General features: G+C 38.9%; 2 protein-coding genes across 4 annotated transcripts in view; one reads left to right on the top strand and one right to left on the bottom strand.

Moving 5' to 3' along the window:
• Positions 1-916: 916 nt before the first annotated feature.
• On the top strand, positions 917-6,805 carry LOC306833366 (chemokine-like protein TAFA-4). The gene is made up of 5 exons (XM_079358592.1): positions 917-1,189; positions 2,002-2,121; positions 2,821-2,976; positions 3,213-3,337; positions 4,866-6,805. Exons 2-5 carry the CDS (start codon positions 2,007-2,009, stop codon positions 4,875-4,877), a joined length of 408 nt encoding a protein of 135 aa, XP_079214718.1. The 5' UTR covers positions 917-1,189; positions 2,002-2,006; the 3' UTR covers positions 4,878-6,805.
• An 8,165-nt stretch (positions 6,806-14,970) lies between these two features.
• LOC306834389 (chemokine-like protein TAFA-1) overlaps positions 14,971-19,583 on the bottom strand; it is a 37,556-nt gene continuing 32,943 nt past the window's right edge. For all 3 annotated transcript variants that reach the window (XM_079360265.1, XM_079360264.1, XM_079360266.1), the window contains 4 exons: positions 19,202-19,342; positions 16,241-16,365; positions 15,980-16,066; positions 14,971-15,823 (listed from right to left, as the gene is read on the bottom strand). In XM_079360265.1, the coding sequence (XP_079216391.1) occupies positions 16,034-16,066; positions 16,241-16,365; positions 19,202-19,342 (299 nt within the window). In that variant the 3' untranslated portion in view covers positions 14,971-15,823; positions 15,980-16,033. The remainder of the gene's footprint in view (positions 15,824-15,979; positions 16,067-16,240; positions 16,366-19,201; positions 19,343-19,583) is intronic.

The following is a 19,583-nucleotide window of genomic DNA, read 5'->3' as shown; positions in this document are numbered from 1 at the left end:
GCAGAAATGTTGAGCTGACCCGGGCTCATGACGGAACAGCCATCTGCTAAACTGTGCTGGGCTTGAAAAATGACTGTACATGACTGTAGAAGCTCCTAAAGTTAGGGCAAAGGTGTGTGCTGTGAGAACAGTCGGCATAGCCTCGATTTATATAGATATCCAGGGCGAAATTAAGTGAGTAAGACGGCAAAAACTCTTCCACCTTTCAAAAATCAGCGGTGACGTCGAAGGGGCTACAGTGACGTAGGCTACATCACGTACGTAGCTCAACTTTCTTTTTAGTCAGTCCGTGATAGGCTGTTGCAGTGTAAATTCCCATCAAACACCATCAAACATTCTTAATATGTTTGATGGTTTACTGATAAAGAATGCAACATCAATGTAACATAATTAGCATCCATGATAATATGATATATAAAATATATATATATATATATATATATTTTTTTTTTTTTTTTTTTACAGTGCCTCATCTGTGCCTCAACTGGGGAGTGGAGGGTGGGCGGGCCCCCTGTAGCGACAGGTGTGCCTATGATGGAGCAAACTAACATGTGAAGGCCACCTATAACAAGGCCGTTGCCAAGTTTTTCCTTGGACAAACCGTTGAATAAAATATCTCGTGAGAACAGAACAAACCGCAGCTTGGCCTTCAGAGGCGGTTTATCCTCCATGTGACAGGATGTCAATACTCACTTTAAGCTTCTTACAGCACTAATGAAAGTGGCCGCATATTGTCCGTGAGACAGATGGTTTCTGTCTTGATTAAGTTTTAATTTTCCTGACGGGGAAAGCTGACAGGCTTTGCTCCCAACAGTGTTCACAGTCCAACACATCTCTCTCTCTCTCTCTCTCTCTCTCTCTCTCTCTCTCTCTCTCTCTCTCTCTCTCTCTCTCTCTGAAAGGAACAGTAGCTCCAGGGAGAGGAGCTGATGTGTCTTTGAACTGACTGTCATGTCGATCAGCTCGGTTTGTTATTAAGCAGCATGCGGGGGGTCTCGCAGTTTCTTTTTTTTTTCCCCCTCGCTCAAATTGAGTCAGAAAACTGGAAAACTGTTGGATCTTAACTCCTCCACACTTTTGCACATTTGCTGAAACTTTCGTTGGGCTTTGTAGTTTTCTTAGTGTTACCCATAAACTCTGGCTGATGCTTCCGTTCGGTCCATGATGTAAATCAATAATCTGAGGAGAGGTAAGTGGTGGAAATGCAAAAAAAAAAAAATCTAAACTTCAATGTATTTGAAGTGTGTTTTTAAAAGAAGCTGAGGGCACGTTTGTTCTGTTGATGTAGTGATTTTACTGTGTATTTTTGATCACATTGCAGCTCGCATGCAACTAGGCTATCATGTCATTTATGAAACTACACATAAACAAGTAGTTAATGGGAGACGAAAAAGTGCTATGATGTGAACGATCCATTCATCACTGAATAAACTAACTCTAACCCTGTGAAGCTTGAGAGAACTGACAATGTTTTAGGCTAGTGGACAGAGAATGTGCTTACATGTCAATAAGACATTAATCACCCGTTTTCTTCATTTGTCTTAATAATTGTTGTAGTTTCTTAAAGCAGATATATGCATCTTCTTCATAGTTTAACATGATTGTAATTCAACGATGTTTTCAAGGCCATGGGAAACATAGCCTAAATGATGGATTGGTTGTTATGATTACTGTCAATTAAAAAAAAAACAAAAAAATAAATAAATTGCTTAAATGTTTCCATGCACACCAGTCCCTAAAAAGTTGTTAATAGATTTTTACACCATGAGGGGAACGTACTATTTGTGTGTGGTAACTTAAATTCACGATAAAAATATATCTATATCCCAGTTTTTGTCTCTTGTGATTTTGTCTTGTTTCAGAGGGTTGTTTAGGGGGGAGATTCCTCAGATTAGATTTTTTTCATCTGCTTTGGTTTAAATTAGTGATGTGAGAGCAAACAAATGTAATGGTTCTATGAAAATGACCTCACGCAGAGCATGCACTCTTATGTTTGAACAGGTAAAATGAAGCTGGTCACATTGGCTCAACCATTACACTGGGGCCTTCTGCTTCTATTTGTAGCAGGCGTCTGCAGCCAGATAGTGTCCTCTGGCAACCGAAGCTCCCGAGGACAGACAGGTAGGTGTCAGAGCAACCCAACCAGACCAGTCTTAACCCTCTGAGGGACTCATTATGGCTCCTGGTCACCAGCATGGTCCCCAGAGCGAAAAAAAAAATGTAAAGACACGAGAAGAATGAAACTCACTGTGGTTTTCACTCCATTAAATTCAAACTTCATTAATTGCCCTGTGCTTGTTCAGAAGAGGCATTTGAATTACATTTTTAGCTATCAAAATGCTTTCAACCACTGGTTTTATCATATAATCACTCAAGTACCCTGAATTGTATTTGCATTTCTGAGCGCTGCTTAATTGCAGGAAGCCTGATATGCACCTAAAAGATGAATTTACCTTCCAGTCCTGCAGAGGGATTCAGGTCGCCATGCAGGCCCCTTAGATCTTTACCAAGGATATGCAGGCCTGTAAATGAAATGTCTGAGATGCAGATGTGGGACAGATAGTTCTGTGCACATCCTGCTCATGTTGCTTTTCATCCACTTGGTGGTGCTGTAGCTTCAGAGACCTCAAAACCAGTGCTGAGGTTATGTTTCTCTGCTTTCGTTGTCATGTAAATGTGTTGTACCATCTTAATTAAGTCAAAAAATAATTACAATTCCATGGCAATGCATAAAGGTTGCAGAACGTCTAACTACCACTTCTTACATGCAAAATAGAGTTACAAAAAATATTCTCCCCCAACCTCTAAATTTTTTCACAGGGTCTTCACAGGAGAGGACAGGGACTTGTGAAGTGGTTGCAGCTCATCGTTGCTGCAATAGGAACAAGATTGAAGAACGCTCTCAAACAGTGAAGTGCTCTTGCTTTCCAGGACAGGTGGCGGGGACAACAAGGGCTCTGCCCTCTTGTGTTGAAGGTAAAATTACATGGACCCTCTTCTAACTCATATACTGCTGTGATATGAATACTGATCATTAATGTGGAGTCTGGTGAGTACGTTTTACCAGAATCCGCTTCCTACAAATACTGAGGCTTTCAAGGACCAGAAAGTGTGACATCTGAATGGGGCCCTTTTTTCCCCAAACAAGTACTTTTTCTAAGTGCTTCCGTCTAAAAAGTGACCTTCTGCTGTGGTGTATTTTTTTTCTGCAGCCTCCATTGTGCGCCAGAAGTGGTGGTGTAAAATGGAGCCGTGTCTTGAGGGGGAGGAGTGCCGAGTTCTCCCTGACCTCACCGGCTGGTCATGCATCTCTGGGAACAAAGTGAAGACCACCAAGGTGAGGAGGGGGGCCTGCATTAGGCCTGAGTCACTGCGGCACCTGCGCTGTACAAAGGACATATCACAAAATGGATTTAGTTCATGACATGGTATTTATAGACCCTTATGTGCAGCCGTACAGTAAATCTCCTCCTCTTTTATTGCACTTCTCTTATGCAAACAGGGGCCGGCAGACTTGTGAATGCTCATCATAAAGCTTTCTTTCAGTAAGCCCCCCTTTGATGCTGAAGGATTTCACAATCAAGTATAATCACTGCTCCCATTGGCCATATCAGCCTTCTTGCTCTCCAGCAGGCACAGTGGGCTCAGAAAACCTAATTCTATAAGCTGTTGAATGATGGGGCCAAGAGGACAAACATGAAATAAACTGTAAACTAATTCTGAACACTAAAACCCATGTAATTAAATCTGACGGCCGAAGGAGACCACTCTGCATCAAGAAATGCACTATCTCAGAAGAAGCTGTTTTGTTGAGCTGTGTTATGTGTGTGCTTCCCAAGGGAAACATTTAACAGTTAAACAGGGGGGACGTGTGCAGCCGGTGATCAAAAGATACCCAGTAGTCATGTGGTCCATCAGATTATACTATCAAACAATAGAATTAACAGGAGAGAACAGATCCTTTAATCAGTAATAAAAGAAGCAATACCACAGCGTATGAATAAATATTGTCTTACAAGCAAAGGTCATGCTTTCAAAATGTTCCCTTTGCAAGAACTAGAAAAGCATAAATATCAAAATAAACCTAAAGTATGAGAAGTAAAAGAACAAATACTCATCCTGCTGAATAATCAACTTTAGAAAAGGTTTGACCTAACAGGGTTATACACATTTCTTTTATTGTGTCTAATTTTAAATACTGTATATACTTCCTAATAGCTTGTCATCTTATTGAACTAATAGTAAAGGATTTTTTACATTTTACTTCTTAATCATATCTTCAGTATCAAGGGAAATCTCTTAGTAACTAGTAACTAGTTCTATCAAATACATAATTGTCCTGCAGTTGTCGTCAGTACCTGATGATAAAACATTTTTTATTTTCACAGTGAAGTTGACCTTGACCTTTGCTCGTCTAGCCTGGTGGGGTCTCTTTTTTTAGATATAATTAAAGGTGGGGTAGGGTCCAAGGAAAAAGGCTGGGAAACCACTGACCTCGATTGAGTTTTGCCATTCAGGATTGCTTTGAATTTTACAGTGAAGAAATCCTCCTGCATTTTCTTCATGGACCAAAACAAGGTCAACTCTGACTCTTTTGAGTTTTATGAAGTTTTCATTTATGGTGGTGCTGTCATTGTTAAAATCTCTTGAAAACAAATTACGGTACTATTGGACTGAATATGGGCCACCTTTGAGTCTGGTATGAAGGTCTTAATAAAAGAGTCATGGTTGTGACAAAACCCTTGATGGTTTGGATTCACACGATAGGCTACTGTTAAAAAAAAGGAATACAATGGTTCAAACATTGAATAGCATAGTGATGAAAATGATGTTAAGTGTTGTAATTTATGTGTTCTTGTTTTAAGGTGGCTCGGTAACAATGTGGAGTTCCATCTAATCAGAAGCGGCCTGTCAAAGCCTGCAGCAGTCACCTCAACTAACACCGGACTCTAAGGACAGCGAACGCCTCATCTGATAGAGCAAAGAACAATATAGATTTAATTAGCTATCTCCTGAAACTGCAGAAACTCATTATTTTAATTTCTTTTGGCTGCAACACAATTTTGTTGGGGTTAATCCCGTGGAGTGGACAATCTATTAGCAATTGACTCGGGATAATATGAGGCAGTTCTGTTCTCCCATTCCAAACAGGCAGCTCCTGCAAAAGTGTGCATCATTGTCGCGAGTGCTTGATATGCTGGGCACATTGTGATGCACTCAATCAAAGTTTGGATGGGCCTGCTGGCAGACACTTAAAAAGAGATTTTGTGGGTTTTCAGGAGTCAGAACGTGAACACAGTTGGCGACTTGTGACTCTCTGTGCCTATCAAAGCAGAAAAGCACAAATACTGAGAAATTTATGATTATGTAGCATTTGTCAACAATGCTGTCCCTTAGACTCACTGTGAGCATTGTAAAGAGGTCACATCCCTTTGGACTACTCCTTACCACGAAGAGGCACTCAAACAAACAAGCCTACAGACACAGACACATAAAGGCTGCTTTTTGGTTGGACAGGCCACCACCTGCAAGGCTGCGATGGCACGCACACAAGCATGAAGCTCTGATGCAAAACAAGGACTGTTTGAAATGCTAATCATGAGGAGAAAGGGGAGAGAGGAGAGGAGAGGCGCTCCTTCACTGTGGAGAGTATTTACATCATGCTTTTGTTTGTCTCTCTAAACTGAGTGCTCCTGTGGAGGGAACTCCGCTCATTGTTATGATGGGAAACATTGGAAATTCTCTGCCTGGAAGCAAGTGGTAACCACTAACAGAACAGAATGTTTACTGTCATTACCACTTCATCAGTTGTCCTCTTGATATGAATAATATTTCTCGTGGAGCTCTCCTGTTCCCCTCTTTTATCTCCTGAGCGCAGTCTTTTGCATTTTACATTCCCGGCGAAGAGACATTTTGAAATAAAACAAATAGACGGACTGAGAATCATCCCGTCAGACTTGTATGAATGCTACATGCTGTGCTGCTTGAAAGCAGTTGAATTTTGAGCAGTGCACTCAACATTGACTTAATGCAATTATGCATCATGATTTTTTTTCTTCTGTTTTTGTGCTGACAAGATTCTTCACTGAGCTGTCATGTAGTCCAAGGCAGTTCATGCATGGTTTTGCAAACATTGAAGTTCTTATTATAATTTAATGTTGGCAGTGCTGTGAATGCAAATGGTCAAAATGGTCAAATCGTGTAATTTCAAGATTCACATAATAATGATTCTAATGAAAACAAATGCATTAAAAACGACAACAATCCACTTTAATAATGATCCCAAACAAGTACCGTGATCATCTGATTTTGGAGTAAAGAGAGATGAAGAAGTGCAGTTTGTAGACTGAATGCTGATCACATAACTTATTGTTAGTCTTTGTAAACAGCAGCGTCTCCCTCACAACTTTACATCAAACTGTAGCCACTGTTATTAATCAAGCTGACAGCAGTTATTAACACGATCTGACACAGTCACTAAAAGTGAGGGGTGGTTTAAGGCCTCATATTGCAGGCTGAGCTTAGAAAACATTCAATTACTGAGTATTATGAGAGAAAAAAGCATTTCAAAGTTCTTTCCGTCTTTCTTCAGTTAGGATTTCCTCTCAATATCTGTTTAAACAAGTGCCAGTCAGTTTGGAAACTTCACCTTTTGCGTCAGGAGAGTATCAGTTTTCACTATTCCTTTAGATGTGTCTGTACAACACGACTCAAGACTCCCTGATTAATCCATAATGAGCACTGGACAACTGTTTGGTACAACACTTTTAAGGATTTGACATTTTTTTCTAAATGTTCCCTTGGAATAAAAAGTCTGGTGCAAATGAATTCAGATGTAGTTGAAGAGGCTTTGAAGTAACATAGTCAAATAATGATCATGAAATATGTAAAAAAAAAAAAATATATATATATATAATATTTAATATCCTAAAATTCTCTGCTTTTTCTCTGATGATCCTGCCTTTGGATTGGTCCCCGTCTCTTTTTCTCCTCTTATCTTCCTTTTAAAACACCCAATTCATTTTCTATGCCTTTGCCTGAATGTCCATACTAAGACTAGATGGCCATTAGAAGTTTACCTGACACTACCTATAGGGAGATCATATGCACTTTTTTCCTACTGTAGCAAACCTTTTAAACACCACGCCCCACTGTGCCTCTGATGTACTCATTGTCTTTTATTGGTTGGGCTTGGTACTGATGGTTTGTGCACAGTAATTAGATTGATGAGGGGTTACGGTGAAAGTAGCAGGATGAACCAATCAGAGGCAGAGAAGGTCAGGTCATGCAGTCAAAATTGTAGGACTAAAAAATACCCCAGCAACTGGAGTGGAATTGAAAGGTTTGGGATAATATGATAGTGTATAATCAAATCATTTTGTTATGAGTTAAAGTATAGCTTCAGAATGCTGCTTTAACTCTGATGGAAATTAGGTTCACAATTGATTTTTTTTTAGGTAATAATTGTTGCAATTTAGAGGCAGAAGATGTGTTTTTCTTTTTTTACTCATGAAGTTAGTAAAGCCCATGGCGTTGAAGGTCCCAAAGATCATCGGGCTGTTCTTGAAATCTGAGTAGGATTGAGAAAGAAAGATTTAGAAAAACCAGGAAGTGGAGGAGCTACTTTTTCTCATAACTCAACAGGAGCTGCAAAAAAAAAAAGAAGAAAGATGAACCCACAGGGGATCGAACTGAAAAGGATGATATGTGACTTTCATATTATAACCGAATATATATAACCTCTCCTGTTTCAACTTTGCCAAAAAAACAATGAGATGTATATATTTAATTTGTGTTCTGTATATTTTACTGTCATGGTTGTATATATGCATCTTAATGTGCTGCCACCTTTATGGCAAAATATTAACAGACATGATATTTTTTTAACATTTCTAACATGAACCTACTTTTTGGAATAAAAACTGAGAAATAAGGTAAAATCCTTTCACATCCCAGTGGGGTTTATGTCAATGATGACAGCCCACCACCTCAGATTTGTGCCTGTATTCCTAAAAATATCTCCAGCACTCACAACTTACTTCTTCTGATTAATTTTCAAGGCGCTGCTGCTGTGACATTCATTAGGTGACTTATGGATGTGTCTTAGATTAACTGTGATTCTTTCTGGCAGGTTCTCACCGAAGTTTAGGAAATCAGTGCAGTGCATCTTGATTATGTTTTATCTGTGAAATCACAGTAAAGCCAGTCAAAAGAGCTTCATCTGTTTTTCAGTGCAAATTGAAAGGAAGCCCTTGGCGTGCCTGTCATAATGCAGGGCTTTAAAAATGTAATATCATATCCGAAATTCTAAATCAAAGCAGCCAAATGAAGGTAATTAAGGTAGGAGTGACAGGATCCTGAATCTTATACATTGAGTCAAGACAGATTAACATAGCATAACGTAAACTCACAATATTCTTCATTTCAGGCACAAGATCAAACAGAAATAACCTCCATTTGTAGATATTTTAAAAGGTGTGAACATCTCTTGTGGCCTGGACCTTATAATTCAAACCAAAGCAATAAATAACCCATTCCTGGCAGCTTATTTGGTATCAGTTTGCAGGTGATATGCTGCAGGAAACCTTCCCTCTCTTGTGATTGTCTACTGGGGACAGTAGTTCATGTTCACTAACAGAAAAATACACTGTCCTGGGGCACATGAAAAACATAATGGAAATGCTGTTCTGTTCCCCTTTAACAACTTTTTCTCATCTGGAGTTGACACTTGTAATAAAAAATGTAAACACAATTCTTCTTGTCGCTCCCTTTGTGTGTGTGTGTGTGTGTGTGTGTGTGTGTGTGTGTGTGTGTGTGTGTGAGAAATAAATTAGCCTCCTTTTACTGCAGGCAACTATAGGCGACTCAGAGCAACACACTGAAAGTAGTTTGGCTATGGCTGACAGGTTTCATCTATTTGCTTTGTCATTATGCATACATACTGTCTGTAATAGAGATTACTTTTTTGCTTAATTAAAACAGAGAGCTGTATAATTATAATTTAATCAATTTAACAAACTTTAATTGGACTATATTAATGTTATCAGTTGTGTGTAATTTACTCATGTGCATTTATGTCTCATTGCTGCGTTCTAGATTCATTATTTTATGCCCAAACAAGACATTTAAAAAGAACAAAAAATAATGTTGTTATATATTCAACAGAATGAATGAAGTCTAACAGATCTCTCCCCGCTGTTATTATCCATAACTAACTGTCAATAAGGTTTCATTTCGGGGGTTTGAGGGTAAATAAAACTACCATCTGTGTTTTGTGTGTCATGTTTATGACCACTTTTGTGAACCTTCTGGAGTTAAGTTAATACCTTTAACTAAACTGTAAAACATTACTACACCCCTAGAAAAAAGTCCTGCCAACACACCCTGTAAAATAAAAGTTTTTACCAAGAGGTAACTTCAGAAACTGAGAAATGTACTGATGTGGAAGTGCCAAATGCTGCAGTTCCCTGATTGGCCATTTGAGGATGGCTCCAAAAGTGAGTCTTCGCCTGTTTGGCCCCATATTAATATGCCGTCGAGCTCATTTCTTACATCATGACCATTTTATAAATCAGAGCTTGGTTTTCAGCATGGGCCTTGTATTTATGTATCGAACCTTTAAATTGGGAAAACCTAATTTCCGAAAACTATTCAAACGTGTCTCGTATGGGACATTGTCATTTACAAGTGAACTCTGTTAAAGTCAAAAGTACGAGTAATGTCAGAGTGGTGAGGGAGAAAAGAACCTACAGCAAGACAGCACATTGAAGGAGGTGGCTCGCACACGAGTCACTCGCTGCCCATTTTACAGTATGTTGTGCACTTTAATAGATGACACTCACATTGTGCTATAAAACAAACAACAGATGCAGATCTCAGGCATAAAGTTTCTTTGAAACAGACTGCTGTTTCATTGATCTACATTTTTTTAAAGATGTTATTTCTCTGCCATTTTTATTAATTTATTTCACAGGCTAAGACAATAGAAACCAAAGTTGCAGTCCGGTTTAAATCGTCAGTGGTGAAAAGTACCGATTTCTGCATACATGTAGTTATTGTGTACTATGCCCATCATTTTAACAGCAGCTCAACAAAAGGGAGAAGGAGCTCATCTTTAATTCAAGGCAGGCTTTCTAACTCACAGATAAATCCTGTTCCCACTTAGAAGGGGGTAAAAAGCCTCCAAGTATTCATCTCCGTATGTAACATTGTTTAGTCTTACTGTATCATCCCGCAATATCAGAGAAGGGCTCTATTTTCTGTTTCAGTGTGGCCTGTAGGTGATGCTCTGAAAAGACAGCCTTGCTGAAACAATGCCACTGTTTTATCCGTGTTAGGGCAGACCCACACAAACACACACACCCACACACACACACACACACACACACACACACACACACACACACACACACACACAGGCGCACAGGCACACACACATATGCACACACACACGTGTGCACACACACTTGTCACAACCATTTCCAAACAATCACTTCAGGTTCTCAGCAGGTCACATCTTATTCAAATTACCACACCTGGAAACTTTAAATTTTTGTTGTTTTTTGTCTCCGTGATGCCATGTAATTGGATTCAGGGTAATTAAGAAAGCCATTTTTAGCCTTCTTATTTGATTAGCTCTTTTACATTTGTCAGCATGCATATCTGTTAAATTGCTCCAACAAAGATACAAGATGTCAGCAGAGCGCCTTGGCATTGCTCTGACATAACTTGATATAAGCTGGTGCAACAGAAACTGTGCCGGTGTCATTGTAAATCTGTCCGTTTGCTTTGTGCGATCAAGTTGTTATTCCTTTGTGAGGACCTAACGGCATGAAAGGCTCGGTGTTCTCTGCATGAATCATTTAGATGAAAGCCTGAGGAGGAGGGAGAAAGGAGCATGAGGCACCTGATGTCAACTTTAATTAGAATCCAGTTTAGTCCACGTTACCTTGACTTTGAAATCCTAGAATCCTGCAGGGGCAGTGCAGACAGATCTCAGTTACAGGATGTGATTAGACTTGGTAATCTCGCCAATTGCTTGATACTAGAAAACAACTGCAGTGAGAATATAGGAACTTTTGCTTCAGTGATCCCTTTGAACCGTATATGTGCAGCTTCTTGGAAGTGTTCAGATCTTTGGCAAAAAGCCATGCAGTAGATATAAAAAACGTTTAATAAAAAAGGGCTTCTTGAGCATTGATCTTCTCTCAAGCAGGTAATTATTGGGGTGTGTGGGGGTTTTGTCTTGGCGGGATTTATTTTACACTTATTTTACACGCCTTATCATCATACCTTTTTGCTGTAATGCGCACCTTGATATTGCGCACCTTGATATTCATGGAAACACAGCAGTGACTTCCAAGTGCAGAACAGAGCCTGACTAGACTGTCTGAGTGTTTTGAATGAAAAGTGTCTTAAAAATAAACCCAAGGGAGCCTCAATTCCCAGGACGTCCCTGGTGCATCATAAAAAGAAGTCAGGGCACATCATCATCACTTGTGTCTTATTTCTCACTGTTCTGGAGCCTGACGTGAGACATCAGAGCCTTTAGCAGCAGCCCAAAGAGCCACTCTGAAGACTGACAGAAAATGGGATGCTGCTTGCTACATCTTGAGCATATTATGCCCACTTAGCAATCCCATGTTGGATAGGGAACATCTTTCAAATGCTACTAGTTTAATGTGCGATTGCCTGAAGCAAATAAACCAAATCCTTAAGAGCACTTTCATGCATTCATATAACCATGTATGGCAGGCACTGCTGTAGCGAAAAATACAGTAATTTCACTACAATGGACGGTGGACAGTGTACTGTAATTAGGCATCTGTTTATGCTGTACGATCCACAGCACAGATGGACCAAAGAGAGACAATGTGTGCAAAGCAGAATCTCAGCAGGGTAGCACTGAAAACACACCATTCAGATTCAGATTAATTCATAAGTGATGGCTCACAAAACCACACCTGAATTTACAGCAGGTATAATGTCCACCGCTTATTACAGCTAAATAAAGTTGTCTCTTCTCATTACAGCTCTTAATTGACTGAAATTAATACTGTGTGAGTTAATAAAGGGGGGTGACAACTGCTGGTATGACAAATCAGTTGACTGGAGTTGGTATCCGCATAAAAATTAGCATGTGGTTTATACTGAGCACCACATAAGGTAGAATATTTTTATTGGTGGGTATATCAAATTGCTTCACTTGTATCCTGGTATATACAGCAAGTTGTTTAGTGGCTACTTGTCAACAGGGTTGACATTCCCTACCTTTTCAAAAAAAATGACAAGCTTAAACTCATCAGGAAAGGTTATTTAGATTAGAAATCCAAAGACAAGATTTTTGATTAAGGCTTTAAATAAGTAGCCTTTACTGCAACAAAATATTTCCATAATGGCCGTGAGTGAGGGTGCAGGTTTTAGCAGTTCCACATCTGTCTCCTTATTGTATACCAACTACCAACTATCTCATGGGAAAAGCCCAATAAAGCATTTTTTCCTGTTCAACACCAAGAAAGTTAGAAGAATGGACCACACAACACTTTCCCTGAAATGAAGCCAAAATATTTATTGGTCTCCCTGACTGACTGACTGACTGACTGACTGACTGACTGACTGACTGACTGACTGTGAAATTGGTTACAAACCACCCTCTTGATGCCAGCAGATGGGACATGGGTGGAAATAGAAACTCAAAATACATGTGAAAGACATGATGTATTTTGTCATGATGGCTAGTTCTTATTACACTGATTTGTGTTACAGTCCTCTTTTTTCTAGAAGTTTACTTTAATTGATGTATTTAATGCAATACATAGTTATAATACCTCATAATTAACAGCTATGTTGATGTAGGGGACTAAAGCCATTGTGTGGGCTACATTAGCAGATTAGAGGATGAACAGCGAGAGGAGATGTAACTAACAGTAACAAGAGCCATTGAACATCTATTTCCTTGAGTGTCGCCAAATTACTCGCCTCTTCCAGCCAATCCCTGCTGAGCAGCCTAGGGCTATAATTGTCCAATATTTTAGCACTAATCAGGAGGATTTTTTGGCTTCATCTTTGTACAACAGAGGTTTCCATCTGTATATACTCTACTGGCTTTCTGTATTGCTTCAGGTTGTATTCTCAGAGAGATTGTTATGACCCAAAATATTTCTACTGTCTGCTCAGAAAGATAAATTATTTTCCAGGGGCATATCCAAAGGTTAAATCCAATATTTCCACAGACAGCATTAATCATTATCACAGCCTGTGCCATGTACTCTAAGCATGTTGAGTTTAGTTGCGGTATTGGATTGGATTATTGGTTTCATCACAAACAAACTTTTTATCTGACCATGCAGCAAGCAGACAATTCTAAGATCACAAAAGTGTATTTGAAGATTGAACCTGCTTTTGTGTTGCAGGTAAAAATCAACAGATGTGATACTCATGGGAGCTGTCATTGTTTAAAGTAAACAAAAATAGTCACTGTTTTATCTTGATGAAACAAAAAGCTGCTTCACGGTTCACGGGTGAATACAATTGTAGATACCTATCCAGTCAGAGATGGGTATTAGGCAAAGATGTTCAGACACAAATAAATTGTGAAAAGCAAGATGAAAAAAAGTCATCATTTTCAATTCAAGTAGAGTAGAAAAAAAGTCAGATAAGGAACCTTTTTTTTAAAATTTATTTCAAAAGGCATATGTTTTTATAAAGACTATACAAACATATGCATCTTTTCATTTCTCGTGAATGGGGAACTGGTATTCAGGTGGACAGTGGAAAAATAATGAAGTCCAAGCTCCAGCTAGAACTTTAATGTTTCTAGAAGATAGATGGCACCCAGGAAAGCAGCAGCAGTCAACGAGAGTCTCTCCGAGAATAAATCCTGCAGGGCAGAGGCTGTGAAGGCACTGGTCAGTATCCCACTGTGATACTGCATCAAAGTGCTGTAAAAATCGGAGCTGGTCCTGTTACCCATTCATCTAAGTGTTTAATCGATCCAAGCTACAATATATACCTGTCTGTACTAAAAGCAAGAGTAACTGCAGTAAATAATTTGAGTGTCAGGCATGGACTTTTCTAGCTCTGGCGTTTGTCTCCAACTTCATGTTTACAATTTAGATGTAAATGGTAATTGGTGTTAAGGTTTCAAGCTCTGTACTTTTTAAAAATGTTAATTATCTGAAAGAAACACTGAAACCCCAGATAGGAACATAAGAAAACAGCACCACAACAACATGCCAAATGTAGAAACTTACAAATGTCATTATTTTTGGAAAAGTGACTTTTTTTTTATTTGATGCCTGCAACATGTTGATTACCAATGTGTTGCACCACGTCTTCTATGAACAACACTCTGAAAGCTTTTGGTAAAACCAGTGTCAGTCACTTTGAAATGTTGAAGTTTTATCATTCTTTCCAGGATTTCAGCTGCTCAACAGATCTGGGTCTCCTTTGTCTTATATTTATGCTACATAATGCCCCAAACACCTTCAATGGGTGACAAGTTGGGACAGTTTATCCCCCTGAATCTTTTACTATGGAGACATGCTTTTGTTATATATACATATAGCTAGGCATTGTCTTTATGAAGGGGAAATTTGATATACACTTTGTTTAATGAATATGAAAAGACAAATGGGCTGAAATACAGACATGCACAAAAAGTATTCTATGGACATGCATAGAGGCCTCAGAGTGATGGGGCTGCACACAGTGTTTGGTGCCTTGCTCAAGGGCACCTTGGCAGTGCCAACATTTCCGGATCTGGTTTACATACTGTTTAAGATCCAAATTAAACATTTCCAAAAATAATGACTTTCCTTAGTTTAAACATTTGATATATTCTCTTTGGACTATTTTCAATCAAATATGGGCATCCAATGATTTGCAAATCATCACATCCTGTTTCTTTCTTACTGAACCTCCCAACCTGTTTGGAAATGCCAAAAAAAACAGCACTCACATCAGTTACAGGAACAGTGACTTTAATGAAATATCAGCACATTTCAAGATGGCTTCATATACAATATCATCATTTGTATGATTTGACACAAATAAGGCATTTCAAGTTTCCAAAGTAAACCTACTGGTATCAGGATTTTGGTGAATCAAATCGGTTTTAGGGTAGTTGACAAGTTACCAAGTTTGACTGGTTAAGCCATGAAAGAGGTGATCAAAGGCAAACAATTACCATACAAACACATGGTAAAAGGAACAGTATCAGGACACACGAGCTGTGTTTGTAATACGTTTTCTTTTCATTCTATCCTCATTGCATTGCATCTTTGAACTTCGGCTGTGTGGGAATGAAGAAAGGGGAAGATCAAGACGGCATTCAGCGACTCGAAAGATCGTTTTTCACCACCACTTTAAATAAAGCTCATGTACACAAGAAAAGACAAACAATTTATGTACAGTATTTTTCATTTTACAATGATAAAAAAAGCAAATCCTGAGGGCTGTCAACTATTGTACTCGCTCATCCCGCTTCCTTTGATGTATTCGTTTCCTGTTTGCTGCTTCGTAGTGCACATCTGTCTCACTGATGTCTGAGGAGGAGACATCAGATGCTCTCCAGATAATAATCCAAATGCAGACAGTCTCGTTTCCATCTCAGAGTTGGAAGGAAATGATGAAAATCTATTCATTACAAGGTTATGATGAAGTTCCCCGCAGGCATCTCTGAGCGTCAGTATTTTCTGTAGCCTCGAGCAGGGATGTGCTTTATGTATTCTACATCTTTTTACACTTTAATCTGAGAAGTGTTCACATTTCTTAAAGCAACAATAGGTTTATTGTCTTTGTGGTAATTGGTCCTGTGACAGTGCTGAAACAAAAAGGAAAAGCATTTAAAGGACTATGTAAATATCAGAGAGATTAACACAAACTGAGCGTATTACCCTTTACAAAGCTTACCAATTAATTCATCAATTGAGAGACATTAATTAGCATACCAAATTCCAAGAATAATGACGTGGCTGACCTGCAGATTAACCTTCAGAGCAGAAGAGGTCCATTGCATCTTTTCCGCAAAGTGTTAATATGTTGATGTTGTGTATGGCTGAGTGTTCTGACGAAAAAAAGGAGAAAATAAAGGGTTAGACTTCCCTGGTTATAAGTCAGTTTGCAGCTGAAGTCAATCTCAATAACTATGCTGTTCAGTTGATGTCACAGTGCTGTATATTTCTCTCCAACTGTTCTGCCGTAATGTCTTGTTTCCCACGGTCAAGAGAGGTTATCTTACCCTTGTGGTTTTGATCTTGTTTCCAGCGTAACACATCCAGCCTGAGTTGTCAGGTAGCGTCTTGCATTCCTCCCCCTCCAGGCAAGGCTCCATCTCACACCACCACTTCCCAATTACTATGGATGCTACAGGCAATGAAATAGAAGAGAAATAGTGATGCAGGCAACTCTCACATGAACAGAGTGTGAATCCAGTTACATGAGCCTGGCAATTTAGACAAAGGTGACCATTGACCATCTACAAGCAGCTTCAGGAAGCAAGCTCTAATACTGTAATAAAGTCAAACTGCTGTTTTCCAGCAAAGCTGAATACATTTTGGGTATCTGGTGAAACATTAGACAATCAATAATCCATTGATCAGCACCAGAAATGATTCTTAAAAATTTTGGATCCCTATTTCGATCCCTATAAGCTAGTAGCTAGTCTTCCATTGTTTCACTCTTTACTTTGTGACAAATAAAATTGACCCATTAACGATATAAATAACAATATACACATAAATCAAATTCACAGCCAACTGAAAGAAAATAAACACATATCTCAATCTCAAATAACACAGACAAAATAAAATATCAATCATAAGGTCAGACAAATAATGATGTCTCAAAGATGTATAACTTGTTGGTATAGAAAACCCCTGGGACCATCACAGAAAAAAGACTTTGGGTCCTACTTTGGCTTAAGCGCGCTGTCTAAAGCACATGGCACGAAGTGATTCTATGTGTGCCTGATGACATTTCAGTAGTTTCGCAAGGCACAGAGCCCAACACAGAGCAGAAAGAGGCTGGTAGAAGCCACTTGATTATACATGTGTGTTCTGGGGTAACCTAAATCAAACTATTCTGAGTGTCAGCTCTCATGTGCAGGTGTATGTGTGCATGCTGGTATTTGGTAGACTTTATTCTTTGTTCTGAAATAGATTGTACTCCAGCCAGCTCATTTAACAGCCCTTGCTTCACTGTGCCCAGGAACACACAGAACACATACAGGACACTGTATGAAATATGTTAATGGAAGACTGAAGACTTATTTTATTGGAGCATTCATTAAACATCAGAAACAATCAAAAAGACGCTTTGAACATTTCCACGAGGTACAAAAGTGTATACTCCTTAATTATTAAAAACTACAGACACGCTGACAGGATCTATGCTTATGTTCTTTGTGCTCAGCATCAAATATGGCGTTCGGGAAACACTTATTTTCTTTTTTTCGCTGCTACATTGTCTAATGTGTGCATACAGAACACTGGACAGTCTATATTAATACCTGTAGGCGGTATGGTAAGCCGCACTCATATAGTTTTGCATAAGAACTATTATACAGTAGCCTATAGGCCTACATCCGACTCTCCGTTGCTTGAGAGCATGTGTTTCTATATGTACTGGACCGAACACAAAATGAAGCGAGCACACAGGGAGGAGAGCTTGGAAACAATCACAAACAGAAAAACAAAAACAAAAGCTTTCTTTCTCTGTCTTTATTCTGCTGGGCACACGATAGTCCCCTTCTTACTGAAGTTGTCTGTCTGCAATGATCTTTACATCAAAATGAAAATACTAAAGATAAATCTGGCCATACTACTGATTATTTCAACACATTTGAACATTTGCTATGTAACTACAGCTATGTTAGCATTCAAATCCTAGCGAATGTTTTTGTCAGCAACTTACTAACTTTTACAATCAACTAGCTAGAGGGTGTAAGCAAGCATTACTGTTTACTATTGTTACATAATGAAACAGGGAATGAAGTAATGCATAAAGTTTTAGTTTGAATTTTAAGCTAGGATGTGGGTGAAGGCTAACTTTAGCTGCTGTTTATCAGTAGCTAACAGGTTAGGTTGTTGTTCGACGGTCTGCAACAGTTTTACTATCAATTGTCTTTTATTGGATCAATGGCAGCATGAAAGCAATGCAATTGTTTTAAGATGATTAGCTACCCCACAGTAAACCTACAGTTCAGACAAACATTAATATAATAGAAAATTAGAAGCAGTCTGAATGTGACATCAAAGGAAAATGTGTCTAATCAAAGGTGACATGAACTTGTCACATGTGTCACATGTACAGTTCATACAAAACGGTTGCCTTGCCCAATGTGGGTTTTTTGTAAAATGCCACATTTATAAATACGAAGGGTTGAACTAAGACTTTTCATTGAGTGAGTGGATGGGTAGGTGTGACTGTGACTTGACTTAAATGCACGCCACATTTCTGCCGTCAGGAGAGAAAATTGCCTTAAATACAGGGTAAGTAGACAGTAAATGGTTTGTAATGTGTGACTGAGGAAAAGAATCTGTCAGGGCTGACATAAAAAAAAACTCAAATTCCCCCAGTCTGCTCAAAGATTGCAGTAATATTTGCAAAAGGATTTAAGATAAAAGCTGCAGGTGAGAGGTTTAGCTGAAGCCAATATGTGCTTTAGTTGTGTCAGAACCCCAGCGCCAAATCCATTTCTTACAAGGGATTGAGCCTGTGTTGCAGACATTTGTCAAAGCCCATATAAAAAAAACACCATACAATACCTAAAAGGATCCCCATTCAACAGCTAGTTTTCTTCTTCATCCCTTAATTTGCTTTGTTATTCCTTTTTTGAAACTCTTGTCTTGTGAGTTTGTCTACTGTTTCAATAATGCTCACTGTCAGCAACCAAACTTGGTTGTGACATTATCCCAGGTTATGTTAATCTTATCTAGGACAATGTATTACATGTGCATCTTGGGCTTTATTGGAAAAGATCTCTGTGTCTCTTAAAACATTTTTTGGTGTTTTGTCTGGAAGAATTTCTCTTAGTGTGTGATAAAGACCATGTCTGGTTGAAATCAATGTAAAAATGATTCCTTCCCTGCAATGAAACCAGATTCAACACTAATGTTTTTTTCATCATCATTTCATCATGCAGCATTTGACAGAGTTCGACCTGGTATTGAATTTTTTCTTGTTCTGCTGAAATACTCACCGTCGACACATGAAGGTCTGTTTCTCGTTGTTCCAGCCACCTTCCCTGGCAGACAAGAACACTTTACCGTCTGCGACCGCTCCTCAATTCGATTCTTATTACAGCATCTGTGAGCAGCGATCACTTCACATGTGCCCCCTTCTGAAAAGAAGAACAAAATAAGGACAACAAATACAAGGCTGTCACGTTCTGCTTCCTCTAAACATCCAAAAATCTCTGGAGAAAGTTCAAAGAGAGGTTGAACACAGAATCCAGTTAATTGACGCAAGGACTGTACAGTAATATTTCTGTATTAATATCAGCTGATTTGCTGGTGATATTTTTAAATCCTACTCCATATTTACATCTTCTGCAACTTCCTTTTGCTGATCGTATATGTCTC

Source organism: Symphodus melops, assembly GCF_947650265.1.
Source record: "Symphodus melops genome assembly, chromosome: 13".
Classification (NCBI taxonomy): domain Eukaryota; kingdom Metazoa; phylum Chordata; class Actinopteri; order Labriformes; family Labridae; genus Symphodus; species Symphodus melops.
Note: the sequence above shows the minus strand (reverse complement) of the source record. Positions and strands in the feature narration are given on the sequence as shown.

What these genes read in the sequence shown, in the direction of transcription:
- LOC306833366 (XM_079358592.1), top strand. Translation starts at nt 2,007, where the DNA reads ATGAAGCTGGTCACATTGGCTCAACCATTACACTGGGGCCTTCTGCTT. An exon ending in AAGCTCCCGAGGACAGACAG is followed by an intron (nt 2,122 to 2,820) that starts GTAGGTGTCAGA and finishes ATTTTTTCACAG; the next exon opens with GGTCTTCACAGGAGAGGACA. An exon ending in TCTGCCCTCTTGTGTTGAAG is followed by an intron (nt 2,977 to 3,212) that starts GTAAAATTACAT and finishes TTTTTTCTGCAG; the next exon opens with CCTCCATTGTGCGCCAGAAG.